This window comes from Vombatus ursinus, unplaced genomic scaffold (assembly GCF_900497805.2).
Source record: "Vombatus ursinus unplaced genomic scaffold, bare-nosed wombat genome assembly UNPS02014773.1, whole genome shotgun sequence".
Taxonomy (NCBI): domain Eukaryota; kingdom Metazoa; phylum Chordata; class Mammalia; order Diprotodontia; family Vombatidae; genus Vombatus; species Vombatus ursinus.
In genome coordinates, this window is record NW_020954551.1 from 35,075,394 (window position 1) to 35,094,758 (window position 19,365).

General features: G+C 40.3%; 1 protein-coding gene across 1 annotated transcript in view; it reads left to right on the plus strand.

Annotated features, from left to right (window-relative positions):
• The window catches only part of SLC6A11 (solute carrier family 6 member 11), a 171,229-nt gene that overhangs the window by 128,072 nt on the left and 23,792 nt on the right, over positions 1 to 19,365 (plus strand). Inside the window, exons 7-8 of the mRNA XM_027863974.1 lie at positions 8,521 to 8,624; positions 17,932 to 18,056. Of these exons, the coding sequence (XP_027719775.1) occupies positions 8,521 to 8,624; positions 17,932 to 18,056 (229 nt within the window). The remainder of the gene's footprint in view (positions 1 to 8,520; positions 8,625 to 17,931; positions 18,057 to 19,365) is intronic.

Genomic DNA, 19,365 nt, shown 5'->3' on the forward strand with positions numbered 1-19,365 from the left:
GGCCAGGACCTAGGAAGGAGATAAAGGGAAGGAGAAGAAGGATGCTGTTGGTGGTGGGAGTTCACCGTATCTACCATATCTAGCCTGAGTCAGATTCAATAGACTTGGGGATCAACTTTCTGCCAAGCTAGTGTGCTCAACTCCCACGTTCTGCTCAGTTCACCGGTGCCTGCCCTGGTCTCCTTGCTACTGACTGACAAGCATTTGCATTATCTAGGTGGCCCCAAACTCACCCCTGTATGCTCTGGTCCTTTCCTGTCACATCATTGAATGCATTCCATTTTGCCTTCCTTCTCCCCTCCCCCACCATACTTTCCAACTCTTGCTGCGGGAGCAGAAATGCAATCAACATGACATGTCCATCAGCTGTTCTATAAATTAACTCATCATCCCTGTGATTTTCCAGACCAAAATTCTACTCCTTGGACATATTTCTCTTCATGTTTGGTCTTCTCCTATTAGAATGTAAGCTTCTTGAGGTCAGAGACTATCTTTCTTGTTGTACTTGTACAGTGATTAGCATATATTTGCTTTTTTCACTTATTCATTCATTCATTTTCTATGTGTCTATCTTTTAAAGGCCTTTACAATCTGGCCCATTACTACTTTTTTTGTCTTCTTACACCTTACTTCATTCCATGTACTCTGTAATGCAGTAATACCACCCTTCTTAATACTCCACACACGATACACATGGTACACCCAATTCCATGCATTTTCATTGACTGTCCACCGTGATAGAATTCTCTCACCTCTGTCTATCAGTTTCCATCATGTGCTAGTTAAAATCCTGCTTTCTACATCAGCCTTTCCCAGTCCTTTTTAAGGTTAGTGCCTTCCCTCTCTATTTAGCTCCAATTTATCTGGTTTATCTTGTGTGTATCTTGTGTGTATCTTATGTGTATCTTGTGTGCATCTTGTTTGTTCATTGTTGTTTGTCTCCTCCATTAGACAGTGAAATCCTTGAGAGTCAGGACTGTGTGTGTGTGTGTGTGTGTCTGTGTGTGTGTATAATAACTGACTTGTCTCTCCTTTTAGACTGTAAGTTCATTGAGGGCAACATCTGTCTTTGATTTGTATTTGTACCTCCAGAGCTTGGCACAGTATTAGTCCCATAAGTACTTAATAAATGCTTTTTTTATTCATTTATCTTTTCATGTAAATTATTGTTTAGCCATGCCACTCCCCCAGTTCTGTGCTTGTACAACCAATTTTACCCAGTTCAAGTGTATGTTTCCCTATATTAAATTTCATGTTGTTGGATATTGTTCATGGTTCTAATCTGTTAGCATTTCTTTTGGATTCTGACTATCATCTGTGTTGACTATGAGGTTGAAGTAGGACATTTTGGTGGGGATGTTTAGTAGGAACTTGGAGATGCAAATCTAGAGTGTTAGAAATATGTTAAGATTAGTGATACAGATTTGAAAGGTGACAGTTAAGTAGGACCATGAAAGAAAATGAGAGATTATTAAGGAAGATAATATAGGAAGATTAAGGAAGGGACAGGGAGATAAGGAAAGGGAAGTGAAGGAAAGGAATAAATGAAAGAAGAAAGGGGATCATGGAGTTGGGCAGAGGTCAACAGAAGAGAAAGCAAGAAAATAAGCCAGAAACAAAGAAGTCTGTATATGTGAAGACCTAAGTTCAAATACATCTTGTCACTTATTATCCATGTGACCATCAACAAGTCATAGCATGTCCCTGAGTCTAATTTTCCTAATCTGTAAAATGGAAGTGTCACAATGTGTATTTCATGACTCCACCAGATGATTATAAGAATCAAATGAGATTTTGACAGGAAAGTATTTGATAATTATAAAGTGCTGTATCAATGTATTATTATTATTATTCTCTTTATAAGATCGTAAGATTTAGAACTGGAAGGGACCTTGAAGATTATTTAGTCCAATCCCCTAATTTTACTGACAAGGAAACAAAGACACAGATGATTTAATTGACTTGCCCAAAGTCACACAGAAGTATGTAGCAGGGCCTCGTTTTGAATTTGATCTTCTCATTCCAAATCTAGTGCTGTTTCCACCACAGACCTTGCAAAGAATCAGAGGCACCCCCGGAACAAGGTATGGCAAAATGTGCTGTGAAGTCTCTTTGCCTCCTCAAAGTGAGATAGGAGAGCCAGGCTTTCTCTCCCTCCCATTTGGAGAGCAGCTCCTTTCCACCATGCCATTCCCATGCAGCTCAGTTCTGTAGTTTAGAACGGGAGCAACCCTGGAATGTGGACAGGCCAGGGCTTTGACTGCCAGAACGCCCCCCATTCACCAAGTAGAGGTACAGCCTAGGGAACAGGCAGTGACCCAGCGGCTGACCCAGCTTCCATGGTTGTTGGGGTTTGGGTTTTTTTCAACTTTTGTGGTTGTTATTGAGAACTAAAAGAGCCCCTTTTTTTTCAGTTGACCTGTGCTGTGTGCAGAGTTTTGAAAGTGCCCAATCCTGTGAAATAGCTTGTCTGTCAATGAGTTTCTGCTACCCAGTTTCTCTCTCTTTCAGAGGTAGTCGGCCTTATTTGATTTAGCATGACAGCCCCAGAACCACTTAATCCTCAAGAAATAGCTAAGGCTTCTGATAAACCACAAAAATATTAAGCAGCTTTCAAGACCAAAACCTTCTTCCATAATACGTAAAGTTCCATCTCCTTAATGTAGTTTGACCTTGGGCAAGTCACTTCCCTTTCTGAGCCTCATTTTCCTCAATTGTTAAATGAAAACATTGGACTAGATCAAGAGTTCTTGGACCTTGATCCATGGAAAGAGTTCAGGGTTTCTGTGAACTTTGATGGGAAAAAAAATGCACCTTTATTTTCACTAAATTCTGTTTTCCTTTGTAGTTTTATTACATGTTAGTAAGCTTATTTTATGAGTTTAAAAACATTATTCTGAAAAGAGGTCCACAGGCTTCACCAGACCACCAAAGGGGGTCCATGATACAAGCAAAGTTCAGAAGTCTGGACAAGACGATAACTGGTCTGTTACAGTTCTGTGATTACATGAAATTGACTTAGGGTAGGCTCTTAGGAAGAGATTTCCTTTACTCAGCTGACCAGCTCCCTTCTCAACCTAGATTATCAGAGGGACTGAGCAAGCTCTTCTGGACATTTACAACTATCAGTGCCCAAGTTGTGCCCTGATATGGAAGACATTAATGGTATATCTGTCAATGGGCTGAGTCAGTTATCTGGAGCTATTGCAACGGCTTCCAGGAAGTTGAGAAGTGATGAAATGCCCTGTTGGGTTTTTAAATTATTTTTTCAATTAACAAGCATTTATTTTCTCTTTCTCCCAGATCCCTTCCCCTAGCTGAGAAATAAAAAAGAAAAGAAAAACTTTTGTAGTAAATATGCATAGATAAGCAAAAGCCATTGCTACACTGGTCATGTTGGGAAATGTATGTCTCCTTCTGTACTTTGAGTCCATCACCTCTCTGTCAGGAAGCTGGTAGCATGCTTCATCTCTTACTCGATTCCTCAAAACTTCTCTGCATTGTCACCCACTCTCTCTTTTTTCATTCTCTTCTTCTTTAAGGTTAACCCCTTTACCTGTGTCCTTAATCCTATCCCTCCCCCAGACCTTGTTCCTACAGTCTTCACCTCTCCTCTTTCTTTGATCTCTCCTGCCTCCTATATACTCTATCTACATCTACCCACTCACATACTCAGGTCTCCCCAATCCTACATATGTATTTTCTGAGCCTTTTAACACATCCTGTTACCATCCCATTGCACTCTTCATCTTCATCATTAAACTGCTGGGAAAAGAATGTCTAGACCCAAGAAGTTGTATCCAGCTCTACTTTCTCACTGCCTCCTCTCTGTTCAATGCCTTGCAATCTGGCTTTTGTCCCTACACTACTGAATCTGTTCTCTCATAGAGTGCCAATGACCTCCTAATGAACAACATTAACTTTGAGTTGCTCAGTTCTATTCCCCTACAATATTTAACATTATTACCACTATTCCACCTAACGAGAATTCTTTCCTTGAACATGAGTGGCATCAAACTCACTTGGTTCTCCCCCGTTTCTCTCACCACCCCTGCTCTATCTCTTTAACTTGGTCCTCATCCTGTCCAAAAAGTGGGCCTCCTCCACAAGGTTCTGTCCTGGTTTCTCCTCTCTTTCTATGCAGTTTCTAGGTTCTGTCCCTCAGCAATCCCATTCACTCTCGTGGCTTCCATTTCAACCTTTAAAGGAAAATGATTCCCAAAGCTCTGCCACTAACTCAGACCTGTCTCCTGAACTCCAATCAATCAATCAACAAATGCCATTTTAAACACCCACTATGTGCCAGGCATTACAGATCCACATTTCTAGTGGACATTTTAACTGGATATCCTATAGGTACCTCATATTCAGCACATTGAAAACAGAGCTCCTAAAAAAATTTTAAAAAAAGGAAAACAGAGCTCCTTATTTCCCCACTTCCCTCTTCCTAGCTTCCCTGCTCCTGTTGAGGGCACCACCATCCTTCCAGTTACCCAGGGTCACACAACCTCAGAGTCACTCCCAACTCTAGCTCTACCTCAATCCACTATAACTAATCAGCTGTCAAGTCATCTTTAGACTGAGCTTCTTGAGAGCAGGAACTTTCTTTTGCTTTTCTGTATTTTCCCAGCCCCAACATTTTTGTGGTTGTTGTCCAGTTTTCAGTTGTGTTCAACTCTTTGTGACTCCTTCTGGGATTTTCTTAGCAGAGATACTGGAGTGGTTTGCCATTTCCTTCTCCAGCTCATTTTACAGATGAGGAAACTGAGGCAAATAGGGTTAAGTGACTTGCCTAGGGTCACACAACTACTGTCTGAGGCCAAATTTGAACTCAAGAAGATGAGTCTTCCTGACTCCAGGTCCAGTACTCTATCCACTGTGCCACCTAGCACAGTAGGTGCTTAATAAATGTTTGTTGGCTGACTCATCATTTAAACTTCCACAACCTCTCTTACATCTGTCTGTTTTTCTCTATTCCTATGAATAACTCCCTAGTCCAGGCCCTTATCACTTCTTTCCTAGACTAGCTTTCTCATCGGTCTCCTTGTGGCAAGCCTCTCCCCACTACAATCCACCCTCAAAAGAGCTGCCAAATTGATATCCCTAAGGCACAGGTCAGACCATGTAACTCCCCTGCTCACAAAGATCAAGTGACTCTTTATTCCCTCTAGCATAAAATATGGAATTCTCAACTTAGCATCTAAAGCCCTTCACAATCTGCCTCTAGCTTCCCTTCACAAACATTTCACAATACTACCTTTCATGTACTCTTTGGCCCAGTACAAGATTGTTTGTTGTTTCCCACTTGAGGTATTCCATCTCACACTTCTGAACCTTTGCAGAAGCTGTATCCCATGCCTGGAATGCCCTCCTTCCTCACTTTTGCCTGTTGAAATCTCTAGCTTTCTTCAGATCTCAACTCAAACACCAACTCCTACACAAGGTCTATCCCAGCCTCCTTAGTTGTTGCCATCTTCTTGCCATGAAATTACATTGTATTCACTTGCTATCTATTTTGTATTGACTTACTTTCATACATTGTTTTCACCCATGGAAACATAATTCTCGATTGTTTCATTTTCATTCTTGTATCCTTGGTGCCTGACACATAGTACACATTTAATAAGTGTTTATTGAATGAATAAATCCCTTTCTTTGAGCGAATCTGATCTCTCTTCAGAACTTCAGGCTTACATCTCCACCTTGATGTTCCACCAGTCCCTTAAACTCAAAACTAAAACCAAGCTTAGCCCCCTAAACCCTTTCTTCTGAGTTAACTGGTTCTTCCAGGAATAACCACTGCTAATACAGTGTCCCATTTTTCTAAGCATTAGAGTTAGAGGAAATCAGAGAGGTCATCAAGTCCAACCCCCTCATTTTACAGATGAGTAAACTGAGGCACAGAAATGTTATGCTATTTTACCAGAGTCATATAGTAAGCACACAGGACTGAGAGTTTCCTTAATCTAAGTACAGTAGTTTATCCATTACACCACACTTCCTTCATTGTTATCTTTGATTCTTTCCTCTTCCTCACTTCTCACATCCACCTCTATAATAATTTTTTCACATCCATGCCTTTCTGTTTCAATTCCAACCACCTACATAGGGGCCCTTATTACTGGCCACTTTAACTATCAAAATAGGATTCTTCAAAATGGCTCTTCTCTATTTTCTCCTGTTCTAAACTATGCTTCATATCCTGACTAGACTAATTAATTTTTTTATGTATAAATTCTAGTCATGACACTCCTCTGCTCAAACATCTCCAGTGGCTCCCTGTTGCCCATTCAGTAAAGTTCAAACTTATTTGCCCAACATTCACAGTTCTCCATAGCTGGGCACTACATCCTTCCAACCTTATTTCATATATTCTTCTCCATATACTTACTCTATACTCTAGCCAAATGGGACTACTAGCTATCCCTTAAATAGATGATGAGTTTTTATATTTTTTGTGTTTCATCTTCCAGCAATTTTTCCTGTGCCTAGAATGTATTCCCTCCCCTATTCTGACAGTTAAATTTTGACTAATTCTTAAATGTCCAACTCAAATGCCTTCTTCTCCAAGAAGTCCTCTGTGACCAGCCCCTTGTAAATAACAATCTTCCCCTTCTGTCCTCAGTTCTATATCCCTCTAAGTCACATACAATAGTTTATACCATAGCTACAATTTTTTGTTTCCTATCTCCCCTACTAAATTGTAAGCTCCTTCAGAGCAGTGATTGTGTCTTATTTAAACTTTATATATCCTGCTGGCATGGAATATACTATTCTGGAGGGCAAAGGAGATAGGATTACAACCAAGAATCACCTACCCAGCAAAACTGAGTATAATCCTTCAGGGGGAAAAATGGTCATTCAGTGAAATAGAGGACTTTCAAGCATTCTTAATGAAAAGACCAGAGTTGAATAGAAAATTTGACTTTCAAATACAAGGCTCAAGTGGAACATGAAGAGGTAAACAGGAAAGAGAAATCATAAGAGACTTATTAAGGTTGAGCTGTTTACATTCCTGCATGGAAAGATGATATTTGTAACTCTTGAGACCTTTGTCAGTATTAGGGTAGTTGGAGGGAAAAAATTTTATGTATGTAGATAGATAGATAGATAGAGGGCACAGGGTGAGTTGAAGATGAAGGGGTGATATCTGGAGAATAAAATTAAGGGGTGAGAGAGGATTATACTAGGAGAAGGAGAAAGGGAGAGGTAGAAGGGGGTAAATTATCTCATAAAAAAACAGAAAAGAAAAGGCTCTTACAGTGGAGGGGCAACAGGGGAAGGTGAGAGGGAATGAATGAATCTTATTCTCATAGGATTTGACTTAAGGAGGGAATAACATACACATTCAATTGGGTATGAAAATCTGTCTTACCCTACAGGATAATAGGGAGGGGGAGGGGAAGGGGACAAAAGAGTAGGGGGATGATAGAGAGGAGGGCAAATTGGGAAAGGGGGTAATCAGAAGCAAATATCTCTGAGGAGGGACAGGGTCAAAAGAAAGAATAGAATAAATGGGGGGCAGGATAGGATTAAGGGAAATAAAATTAGTTTTTTACAGCATGTCTACTATGGAAGTGTTTTACATAACTGCACATGTATAACCTATATTTAGTTGCTTGCTTTTTCAATGAGGGTGGGTGGGGAGGGAGGAAGGGAGAAAATTTGGAACCCAAAGTTTTAAAAAACACATGTTTAAAAAAATATTTTCACATGCAACTGGGAAATAAGAAATACAGGAAATGGGGTACAGAAATCTATCCTGCCCTACAGGAAAATTGAAGGGGAAGGGGATAAGAGAAGGGGGGGAGAGATAGAAGGGAAGGCAGACTAGGGGAAGGAATATTCAGAATGCATGCCATCTTGGGGTGGGGGGAGGGGCAAGATGGGGTGAAAATTTGGAACTCAAAATCTTGTGGAAGTAAATGTTGAAAACAAAAAATAAATAAATTGATTAATTAAAAAAAACAAAAAAAATAAACTTTATATATTCTGCTGTACCTAGCCCAGATCTCTGCATACAGTAGATACTTAATGAAGAATTGTTGCTGAATGAATGAGTGTACAGCAACATTGATTACAAGAAAGAAAAACATTCAAATTATTATATAATTGAGGTTGTTGGAAAGTATCAATTTCTCTATCACTGGAAGTGACAAAGCAGTGACTTGCTGGATAAACTAGGTATCCAAATCCAAATCCAAATCCAAACTGGGTGGATTCATACTTTAGATTAGGTTTAGACTCTCAGTTCCCTTCCAATTCTTCTGTGATTCATTAAGAAGCCAATTAAAATTAATTGAGATATTTGAATTATTATTATTATTGAGATATTATTAAATCAATACAAGAAAAACTCATTTGTTTTTGTTTTAAAATGAAATGGTCTACTACATGAATATTTCCCAATTCTGATCCTAGATAGTTTCCCAGGGAGACAAACAAAAATCAATATCTCCTCATTTGTCCCCTCCTGTCTGATTCTTCCTCTGCTGTGACTCCTGTGGTCTTTCCCTGCAGGTCTGGGTAGATGCTGGAACTCAGATATTTTTCTCCTATGCCATCTGCCTGGGATGCTTGACAGCACTGGGAAGTTACAACAATTATAATAACAATTGCTACAGGTAAGTCTCTCATACTACCCCCAAACTGAGCCTCAATCTGTATTCATAACAGCTTTTATGGTAGAAAGTAATTTTCAGAGTCCTCAGTGCAGGCTGAACTTTCTTGCTCTTGTAGGTCAATGACAAAGATGAACTTAATCAGTTTCTCTGTCTCTGGGTTCCTCTGGGTTCTGAGTTCAACCAAAAGGACAAGGGACTGAGCTTGAATGGAAAGTTTGAGTGACATTTCAACATCTCGGGGCCAAGTATGGCTTGAGTATGAGGAGTGATCCTCTGAATTCTCTTCTGAAGGATACACAGGCAGTTTGGAGAGGACCAATTTGTACTTAGAAAATGTGCCAGCTCCCTTGGAAAATAAGCCCCCTTCTGCCTCCTCCATTGTCAAGTGTAATAGAGTTGATGCTACTTTGAGAGAAAAAAAAAAAGAACTTTAAGAAAGTGGACATAATTGACTTCACGAAACATAGGACTACACCTGACATGCTCAATCCAGGGGCAGTGGTATGGCTGAGCAACCTTCACCATTGACCTTTCTTTCAGCTTTTTGGGTAGCTCCTAACACTCCCTGTGTGGGATGCAGCATGGTAGGTGTCAAGTATCCATCAAAACTGTATTAAAACTTTGGATAGATACAAAATAGATTTCCTTGGGGAAAGTTTGGGGATTGTGGATTGTTAATCTAATTTAATCTTATTTCTGCTCAGTTTAGTTCAACTCAATAAAACATTTAATATTATTCTCAATAAATTATTATTAATGTTATAATAAATAAATCATAAATATACCATCATAAATGTAACATTAATGTATTAAAATTTAACATTAATATAATAATAACATAATAAATTAAAGCTAATAATCATAACTAAGACTTATATAGTACTTGAAGGTTTGTAAAGTACTTTACAAATATTATCTCATTTATCTTCATAACAGCCCTGAAAGGTAGGTGCTTTTATTATGTCCATTCTACAGTTGAAAAACTTAGGCAGACAGGTTAAGTGACTTGCCCATGGTCAAATGGGTATTTGGGGCAGGATTTGAACTCAGGTCTCCCTGATTCCAAGTCCAGCACTCTATCCACTGAGACACCTAGCTACATTGTGTGACTAGTCACAAAGATGAATAAGAGGGAATCCTTACCCTAGAGGAGATGTTTTTAACTTCTTTTGTGTGTGTCCTAGCCCCCTCGGGCAGGTTAGTGAAACCTATGGACACCTTCTCAGAATAATAATCTCAAATGCTTAAGGTGAAAGACATAAGATTACAAAGAAGTCTAGAATGGATTCAGTCTTTTGGGGGGAGGTGGGATGGAGGCAGAGGTAGGAGAAGAGGAAAGGAGAAGAGGATATTACTATCCTTTGGTGTCTTGACCATGAACTGGCAAGAGTCTCTGGCCTTGGCCTTTTCCTTATACATCCTCAAAAGGTTGTCATATTCTGAGAATGGGCTAGACCCAACTGTTCTGCCTGTGTGACTGCCCTGTCTCTTCCTTTCATGAATGTTCTTTGGTCTTTGCAGTCCAGGGTCGACAGGCAATACCCTTTCCTGTCATTTTCACTCATTTGAGTAGAAATTTTTTTCTTCCATTATTCAGGGTTATGATGCTGGGTGTTAGAAAGAAAAAGACCAGACCATTCAAGTGCAAAAGAATCAAGTGAGGCATGCTCTCTGGGGAATGAGAAGGGGAGGGATGCAGGGAAAAATCCACGTGATGGAAAAACAACAGAAAGCAATAAAAATCTATCTTTAAAATGTAGTTTAATAAAAAGAAGCCACTGCAAAAAAAAATTTTTTTAAGCCATAATTTTTCTTATAGAACAGAATAGAAAAACTATGTAGTGAAACAAGATGAATAAATGGAACCAAAAATATGGCATTATAATTTGAGTCCAATTACTGGAAATAACTTACTTTAAAACTATAGGGTATGACTATAAAGTAACATTACTGATTTTTAAAAAATAACACAGCTATCTCTCCTCTAAGCTTACCCATGTCTGTTGACAACACCCATCACCTTTCTGGCACCATGATTCTCATGTTTCTCTTTGGCCTCAGAGGGCAGAACCAGGAGTAATGAGTAGGAGCTGAAGAGGCATCTAGGTTCACAGTCTTGGAATCATCTTTGATTTTTCTCTCTCCCTCACTTCCCTATATCCATGAGTGGTCAAGACTTGCCCATACTACCTCCATAGCCTATCTCAAATCCACCCCCTTCTCCCCATAGCTTCTATTCTAGATCAGGCTCTCAGAATTTCTTGCCTGAACTATTGTAATAGCCTCCTCTCCATTAGTCTCCTGCCTTCTGTCTCTTCTTTCTCTAACCCATCTTCTGCACAGGTGCCAAATCATGTTCCTAAAACATAGATCAGACCATGACACTTGCCTATTCAAGAAATATGTAATGGCTCCTAACTGTCTTTCAGGTAAGATGTAAAATCATCAAGCCAGCATTCAGAGCTTCCTCAGTCTCCTTCCTATCTATCTTCCCATTCTTACTGCATATTGTACTCCGCATCATCCATTCTCCATCCCAGTCAAACTGTCCCACTAAGTAATTCCTCATATACAACATTATGTCCTCGACCTCTGTGTCTTTACACATTCATGGGTTCCCCCATTCTGACATGTGATTCCTCTTTGCTCCTGCCTCCCAAAATCACTAGCTTCCTTAAGGCACAACTTCAAGTCTACTTGACACATTTGCCAATACCTCCAGACGTGAGCATTTTTTTCCCTCTTCAAACTAATTTATGTGGTTGTGCACAGCTCTTTCATATTTGCTTACTTGTACACATGTTCAATCCCTGAGCACAATGCAAGTGCCTTGAGGACAGAGTCTATTTTAAATTTCTAATATGAACCTGAGGTATTTAATAATAAATGTTTGTTGGATTGAGTCAAATTGAAAAGACCATGGCAGAATTTAGACCGACGAGTGTTGTTCTTCAAAGTCATCAGTATCAGAGATAATGCGCTTATTTAGCTGAGCTGCATTGGTACAAAGCATTCTGGGACCTCCTCTTTGGAAATCAAAATCAGAGAAATTTAGAACTGGAAAGAACAATGAAGAAATCGCTTACTCCAGTGTTTTGAAATAATCTGTCTACAGGACACTTTGGATCTTGAAGCACATTAATAGGGGCCTGTAAAATGCAATTTGATATGATCTGGGGCTCCCATATCAGTTACTGACTGGCAGTATGGTGTGGTTCAAGTCTCTTCCTCTCTGTGGGACTCAGTTTTTTCATTTATAATAATGGGGTCAAACTTGATCTTCTTCAAAGTCCCTTTTAATTCTAACATTCTACCATCTCTATGAAGATATTTAGGACAAAGGGAAGAGTAGGGAAATTTGGGGGCAAATAGAGAAAGTAAGTCTTTTTTATATCTAAAAATTGTCTAAAAATTGCCACACATGACAAATGGGATAGTAGAATACAGACACAAAAGCACTTAATTTGCTTAAGCACTTAACCGAGGATTTGATAATTCTCTGCTCCCATATGTTTCTATACTTCCTCTCATGATTTCTAGTAATGATAACATACATTTCCATAGTACTTTAAGTTTACAAAGCTCTTCCCTTATTGCGGCTCTATCAGGGAAGTAGTGCAAGTGTAATTATGCCCATTTTACAGATGAAGAAATGGAGGCTCAGAGACATTAAGTGACTTGCCTGTGAGCTCACACCTAGTGAGTATCAGACATCCCCCTTCTGTGGAGAAAGCTTGGGCTATTGTATGTGCATGCCTGTCTTACAATCCTTCCATTTATCCATCCAGTGGAGTATTTAATTTCATCCTTCTTCAGCAGAAGGTAGATTCCAAAAGTTTTATTGTAAAGTCAGAATATTTACTTCAGCCAAAATATTCCATGAACAAGACCACTCAATTCAGACCTTACCAAAGCAAAGCTCTCCTTTGTAACATCAGTAAGAACCAGCACATCATAGTCTTAGGGGTAAATTAATCTGCTGCTTTCTGTCCATATCATGTATGTGTGGGAGGAAATTAATTAATAGAATTATAAAAGAACATAAGGAGAAACCTTTGTTTGGGGTTACATACCACTTAACTTTATGCATGAGTGTGTTTGTAGCTTATGAATTTTGAATTGGGGGTCAAAACACATTAGAAAGAAATTTAATGATTCTGCTAATCCAAACCTCTCCTTTTCCAAAAGGTTCAGTCAATTATTGACTGAGCTGGGAGCAGGAACCAGGTCTCCTGACTCCCAGTCCAGGGTTTTTTTTTTTCCACTATATGATGCTTGAGAGACTGAATGGTCTTAGTAGAAAAAGCTTTGGTCTGGGAGTTAGGAGATCTGAGTTCTGACAAAATTATCTTATAAAACACTTTGCAAAACTTAAAGTACCATGTAAGCGCTATTATAATAATTGTTGCTGTTATTATTATTATTGTCTTCCTAAAGCAAAGATCTGACCATGCTGTTTCCTTGCTCAAGAAACTTCAATGTTGGGGCAGCTAGATGGTGCAGTGGATAGAGCTCTGGCCTTGGAGTCAGGAGGACCTGAGTCCAAATCTGGCCTGAGACATTTGATACTTACTAGCTGTGTGACCCTGGGCAAGTCACTTAATGCTGATTGCCTCACCAAGGAAAAAAAGAAAGAAAGAAACTTCAAAGTCTCTCTAGAGCCTCTATGGTAAATTACAAACTCCATAAGGAGTCATTTAAGCCTTTACAATCTGACCCCAGTCTTCCTTTCCAAACCAATTGCACATATTTCCCCTTTGTGAACTCTATGTTCCACCTCCAATGGCCTATTTGCTGCCCCTCAAACTCAGTTCTTTACCCCACCCCTGTATTTACCTTTGTACAAGCTACCCTGCATTCCTAGAATACACTTTTTCATCTTTGCCTTTTAGAATACAAAACAGCAATATATTTGCCATATTCCACAGGAAGCCTTTTCTAATCCCCCTAATTGTGAGTGCTGCCTACCTCTTCCTCAAATTATCTGGTATATACTCATCTACTTACATATTATATATTCTCTGTCCTTCCCCCACCACCACCCCCATCTCCTTAAGAGCAGGGACTTTTTTTGGTCTTTCTTTGTATCTCTGGTTCAGTGCTTGGCACAAAAGCTTAATAAATGCTAGCTGATTGAGTGATTTGCTCCTGGAGGAAAGGGATTGTTTTCATTTTGTGCTTGTATCCCAGAATGGAGCACAGTGCCTTGGGTATAGAAGATGCTAAATAAATGCTTTTTAAAAATTGGATTAGATTGAATCAACTCGTAGTCAGGAGGGAGAAGATTAGTCCAGGATGGACAAAGCCAGAGAAAAGAGCCTTTCAGGAGCTTAGGGCCAGTTCCTTCCTTTGCTCCAGGAAAAAAAGTTCAAAAATGATCCCTACCAACTACAAGAAAAATAGGACTGTAGGCTCTGGACGTTGGTAAAAATGAGTCCAATCATTGAGTTCAACTCCAGGAACTTAGGTCCTGATAGGCTAAATGACCTAAGATCACTCTGCAATGTTAAGTAGCAGAGCCAGTATCCAATCCCAGTATAATATGGTGGTCAAAGAGTAGCTAATGAAGTCTTGGACTCCATTAAAAGAGGCATACCTTCTAGGAATGAGGAGATTATCATCTTGCTGTTCTCTGCCCTAGTCAGATCTCAAATGGAGGAGCATATACAGTTTCAGGTACCACATTTTGAATAGAATGTCCATAAAGAGAGGGTAACCATGATGGTGAAGGACCTCCAATCTATGCCTTATGAGGATGCTTTGAAGGAACTGGAGATGTTAAGCCAATAAGTCTCACAGAAGGGATGCGACAGCTGTCTTCAATTACTTAAATGGTTGTTGTTGTCTGTACTTTGTTCTTGAAGAGGACCATATCAGGAAGGTGATGCCATGACTTGGAAGTGAATTGGATTTAAGTGAGAAGGGGCTGTGCAAAGTCACCAGCCTCAGTTTCTCCTCTGGAGTCATCTGGGTCCAATGACCAGGTATAAATCAGGACACCTGGAGGTGGTCCCGGATGCAGTGGGAGACATTGGTCTTTTTAAGCTAAGGTCTTTCCCAGGTCTCAATCTGTCTGAGGCAACACTCATTCAGTGATTAAGGCTAGGTAAGAAATGAGGCAAAGAATGCCCTTTTTTACCTAATTAAAAAAATCAATCTGGGAGGGGAAAACTCTCTGGGTTTCTTGCCAAAACAGAAACAATTACTATTTACATTCCATCTGAGCAATCTGGGTGCAAACAATGACCAAGTTGGGCTTGGGCTGGGACCTATTGTTGGAAAGGGAAAGGCAAAGGCAAAGGCAAAGGGAAAGGAAGAAAAGAGGGAGGGAGGGATAAAAGAAGGAAGGAAGGAAGGAAGGAAGGAAGGAAGGAAGGAAGGAAGGAAGGAAGGAAGGAAGGAAGGAAGGAGCCAGCTGTTTGGCCCAACTGGAACTGGCCATTTGGGTTCCCAGTGGGGCAGCTTTTATTACTTACAGGTTGTTGTTTGTCCTTGATCTCAAAGAAGACTTTGTTTTGGTTGGCTACAGGGGGTAGAATTAGGGGCAGCAGATAGGAGATGCAAAGAGGTCAATTGTAGCTAAGGTAAATTTCCCAGCAATTGAAGCTACTCTTAAATGGGGATAGACTACCTCTCACTGAGAGGAGTGGGGGAGGGAGTTCTGATTTGGGTTGAATAAGGGTGCCTAAGCCCCATTTCACCCCTAAAATTCTGGGATTCTGTGACTCCAAACCAATGTTTCCCATTCTTTCAGGGTATCTCTACTCTGACCTTCTCTACTGCCCTTGGCCTTGCACCTCAAATCCAGAACTCTAGCTGTATTTTGAGAAAGACTTCTCCAGGCCTGTGGATAGGGCTGCTAGCCCACAAGCCATCATTCAATCCTCAGGTCTTCCGGTTGCTCATTTGATGGTGTGTCTGGCAGCCATGAAGGCCTGAAATCCAAACATGGAGTGAAGCAAGGCTCAGAGGTCGCTGCATTTACTCTCTTACTCGTCCCCTGATCCTTTCCCTTCAGTTTCATTTCCCACATAGTCTCTGCTTGTGCTGAGCTGAACAGACTCCCTTGGGGGGCAGCTGCAGTGAGCTTAGATTGGCTCTCCACTGTGAAGGCTGACAGGTCACTTAAAGACCCCCATTTCCTTGCAGCGATCAAGTTCCTCTCTCAGCCACTATTTCAGGGAAATGGCTTCTCAAAGATGGAATTCCTTACCCTGGGGATTTGCAATAATGAAGAGCACAAGAACATTTCTGCATCAGTAGAACCCGTTGCTGATTACCCATTGCCCTGAAGGCCTCCTTCTCAGAATTAGGCCTTTCTTCCCCTTCCCACATCTTTGTCTCATCCCTCCACCTTGAGTTCCTAAGATCATAGATTCAGAACCATTAATTCCAACCACCTCATTTTACAAGCAAGGAAAGTGAGGCACAGAGAGGTTAGTCTCTCAGTCTCAGGTCCTCTGTAATGAATAGGTTAGACTCAATGACCTCTAGGGTCCTTTCAGCTTTCACTCTGATTCTATAATCAGACAGGTCTGGAACTCTCTAAGCATTTCTTTGTTTGGAGTGATTTCCTTTCCACCCACAGAAATGAGATCCTAATGTTCATAACCTTGTTTGTGCCATGGGCCCTGTTAGTGGTCCAAGGGGAAGCCTATAGACCCATTTTCATCATTATTGAAGAAACAGCTAATAATTTAGTGAAAATAAAGATTCGGTTTTTTTTTCCCATCCAAGTTCACAGACCACCTGACACCTGTCCATTAACTCTTTGAAGGTCCGTGGACCCAAGTTAAGAACTATTCTAATGTGTTTCCCACCTCTGACCTTGGGCAGCCCATTCCCATAATTCAGTTAAGAAAGCAAATATTAAGTGACAAGTCTGTGCTCGGCACTGTGCTCAATCCTAGAAATGCAAAGACAAGAAATGAAGCAGGCCCTGGCCTCAGGGAGTTTGCATTCTGTCAGGGGAGAAAACATACGCATATAAGAATATACAAAATATAGGAAATAAATACAAGGTTAATTTGGAAGGGGGGAGGCACTCACTGTTGAGAAAACAGGAAAGTCATCACTTAAGAGAAGGTGTTTGAGCTGCGTTTTGAAGAAAGCTAGGGTTTCTAAGAGACAAAAGTGAAGAGAGAATGCATTCCAGGGATGGGAGACAATTCATGCAAAGTCAGGGATGTCAGAGATGTAACAGAGAAAGGATGTGATGTTTTCTAATTGTGTGTGATGATAGTGACTCACATTTCTGGTCTTAGTTAACTTCTTCCTCACCATGTGACCTTAGGCAAATCCCTTCATCTCTCTGAGCCTCAGTTTCTTCATCCATAAAATGAGAATCACCACATTGGCCCTGCCTCCCTCCTATGGTAGCTCTTTGTAAATTAACCATAAGCCTCAAGAAAACGTAGTCTAATCATCATTAAATATGGGAAAGAGACTAACAAAATGTAAAACACTGAGCAAATGGTATTACTATGATGGTCACAGTCTGCCAGAAAGCAGGAGACTGTTGCTACATTGCATAATGGAGATTAAAAATAATAATAACCAACATTTGTATAGCACTTATTATATGCCAGGCATTTTGCTAAGTGTTTTACAATTATTATATCATTTTGATTCTCACAACAGCCCTGGGAGGCAGGTGCTGTTATTATCCCCATTTTACAGGTGAGGAACTGAGGCAGACAGGCATTAAATGACTTGCCCAGGGTCACAGAGCTAGTAAGTGCCTGAGGTCAAATTTGAACTCAGCTTCCTGACTCCAGGCCTGTCTCTCCATATACTATGGCGCCACCTAGTGCCCATATAGGAGAAAGGGCTAGCCTTAGTAGTCAGAAGACTGAAGCAAATCTCTTCTCTGATACTTAGTAACTGTTAAAGATTTAGAGTTGGAAGGGAACTTAAAGGCCATTTCATCCAAGCAGTTCATTCTACACATAAAGAAACTGAGGCCCAAAGAAATGGAATGACTTGCCCGTGGTCACACAGGAAGTGACAGAGTCAGGATTTGAACTCAGTTCTTCTGATTTCATAGTACTGTGGGCAGGTCTCTCTGAGCCTGATTCCTCATCCAAAAAATAGGCATAGCACTATGTACATTACTTGACGAAGCTGCTGTGATAAAAGTGCTTTTTGTATAACGAGACATTACCTACATGTGAACTGTTCTCATTACCAACATATTCACCAATGAGCAACACTGCTGCCTCCCTGGGTGGATCGAAGTCTACACTGTTGTGTTGTGAAAGCTGTCCAATGCCATTCTATGTAAGGTGCTCTTTCTTCTCTCCTCCAGAGACTGCATCATGCTGTGCTGTCTGAACAGTGGCACCAGCTTCGTGGCTGGGTTTGCCATCTTCTCTGTCCTTGGCTTCATGGCGTATGAACAGGGGGTGCCCATCGCTGAGGTAGCGGAATCAGGTATGTTTGCCTAGAGGAGAAGAGAACCATTTGGGTTTTGTCTATTTGGCTCTTTATGTATTGATAAATTCTGTTTCAAGACATCATACACAAAGTGAAAATTAACATCCTCAACTAACATCTCCCAACCAGTGAAGCCAGAGGCAGCTAGAGGCACAGTGGCTAGAGTTCTGAACCTAGAGTCCAGAAGACCTGTGTTCAAATCCAGCTTCAGATATTTTCTGGCCAGAGGACCATGGGCAAACTGCTTAACCCCTCTCTGCCTCAGTTACTTCAAATATAAAAAGGAGATAATAATAGTATCTACCTCATACGTTGTGAGAATGAAATGAGATAGTATTGTTAAAGCACTTAGTACAGTGCCTAGCACACAGAAGGCATTTGATAAATGCTTACTCCCTTCCCCTTCCTCCCAAACAAAATAGGAAAAAAGTGGTAAAGACTGATCAGGCATGCTCCCTTATATCTTAGTAGGATGTCATCATCTATAAGAAAAGCCCAGTATAGGCAGCTAGGTGGCACAGTGGATAATATCAGACCTGTAGTCGGGAAGACCTGAGTTCAAATCTGGCCTTGACACTTACTAGTTGTGTGACCCTAGGCAAGTCATTTAACCCTGATTGCCTCTAAAAAACAAAAAATGTGTCTTTTAACTTTAACAAATTGATAATGACTAACATATATATGGCATATACACTATATAATGTATATATATACATATACACATTATATATATGCATAGATATATATATGTAGCATTTTAAAGTTGAGAAAGCATTTTACATACTTTACCCTATTGTGGTAAAATGAGTTGAATGTTAGACTTGGTCTGGAAGACCTGGGTTCAAATCCCACCTCTGACACTACCTGTATGACCTTGGGCAAGTCAATTAATCTCCCTGAGCCTCAGTTTCCTTATCTGTGAAATTCAGGGGATGGTAGCTGTAGTACCCTTTTCACAGGATCTTTGGGGGGCTTAAATGGGAAAATGTTTGTGAAGCATTTAGACCAACTTTGAAATGCTATACAAATAGTCAAGCATTGATTAAGCATTTACCATCTGCCGATTCTAAGCTCAAAGGAAAGCAAAACATCCCCTCTCTTGAGGACTTTATATTTAATGGGAAAGGCATCCTATAAATAACAGGTACAGGAAAGATACATGTGGAATAGACGGAAGGGAAAGGCTCTCACAGTTTTGTTTAGGTTTGATTTTTGTTATTTTACTTGGTCCAAGCCTCTGATTTCATTAGCAAAGAAAACTCCCAGTGAGGAAACCCTCCCCCAGTTTAGGTCAGGAAGTATTCTG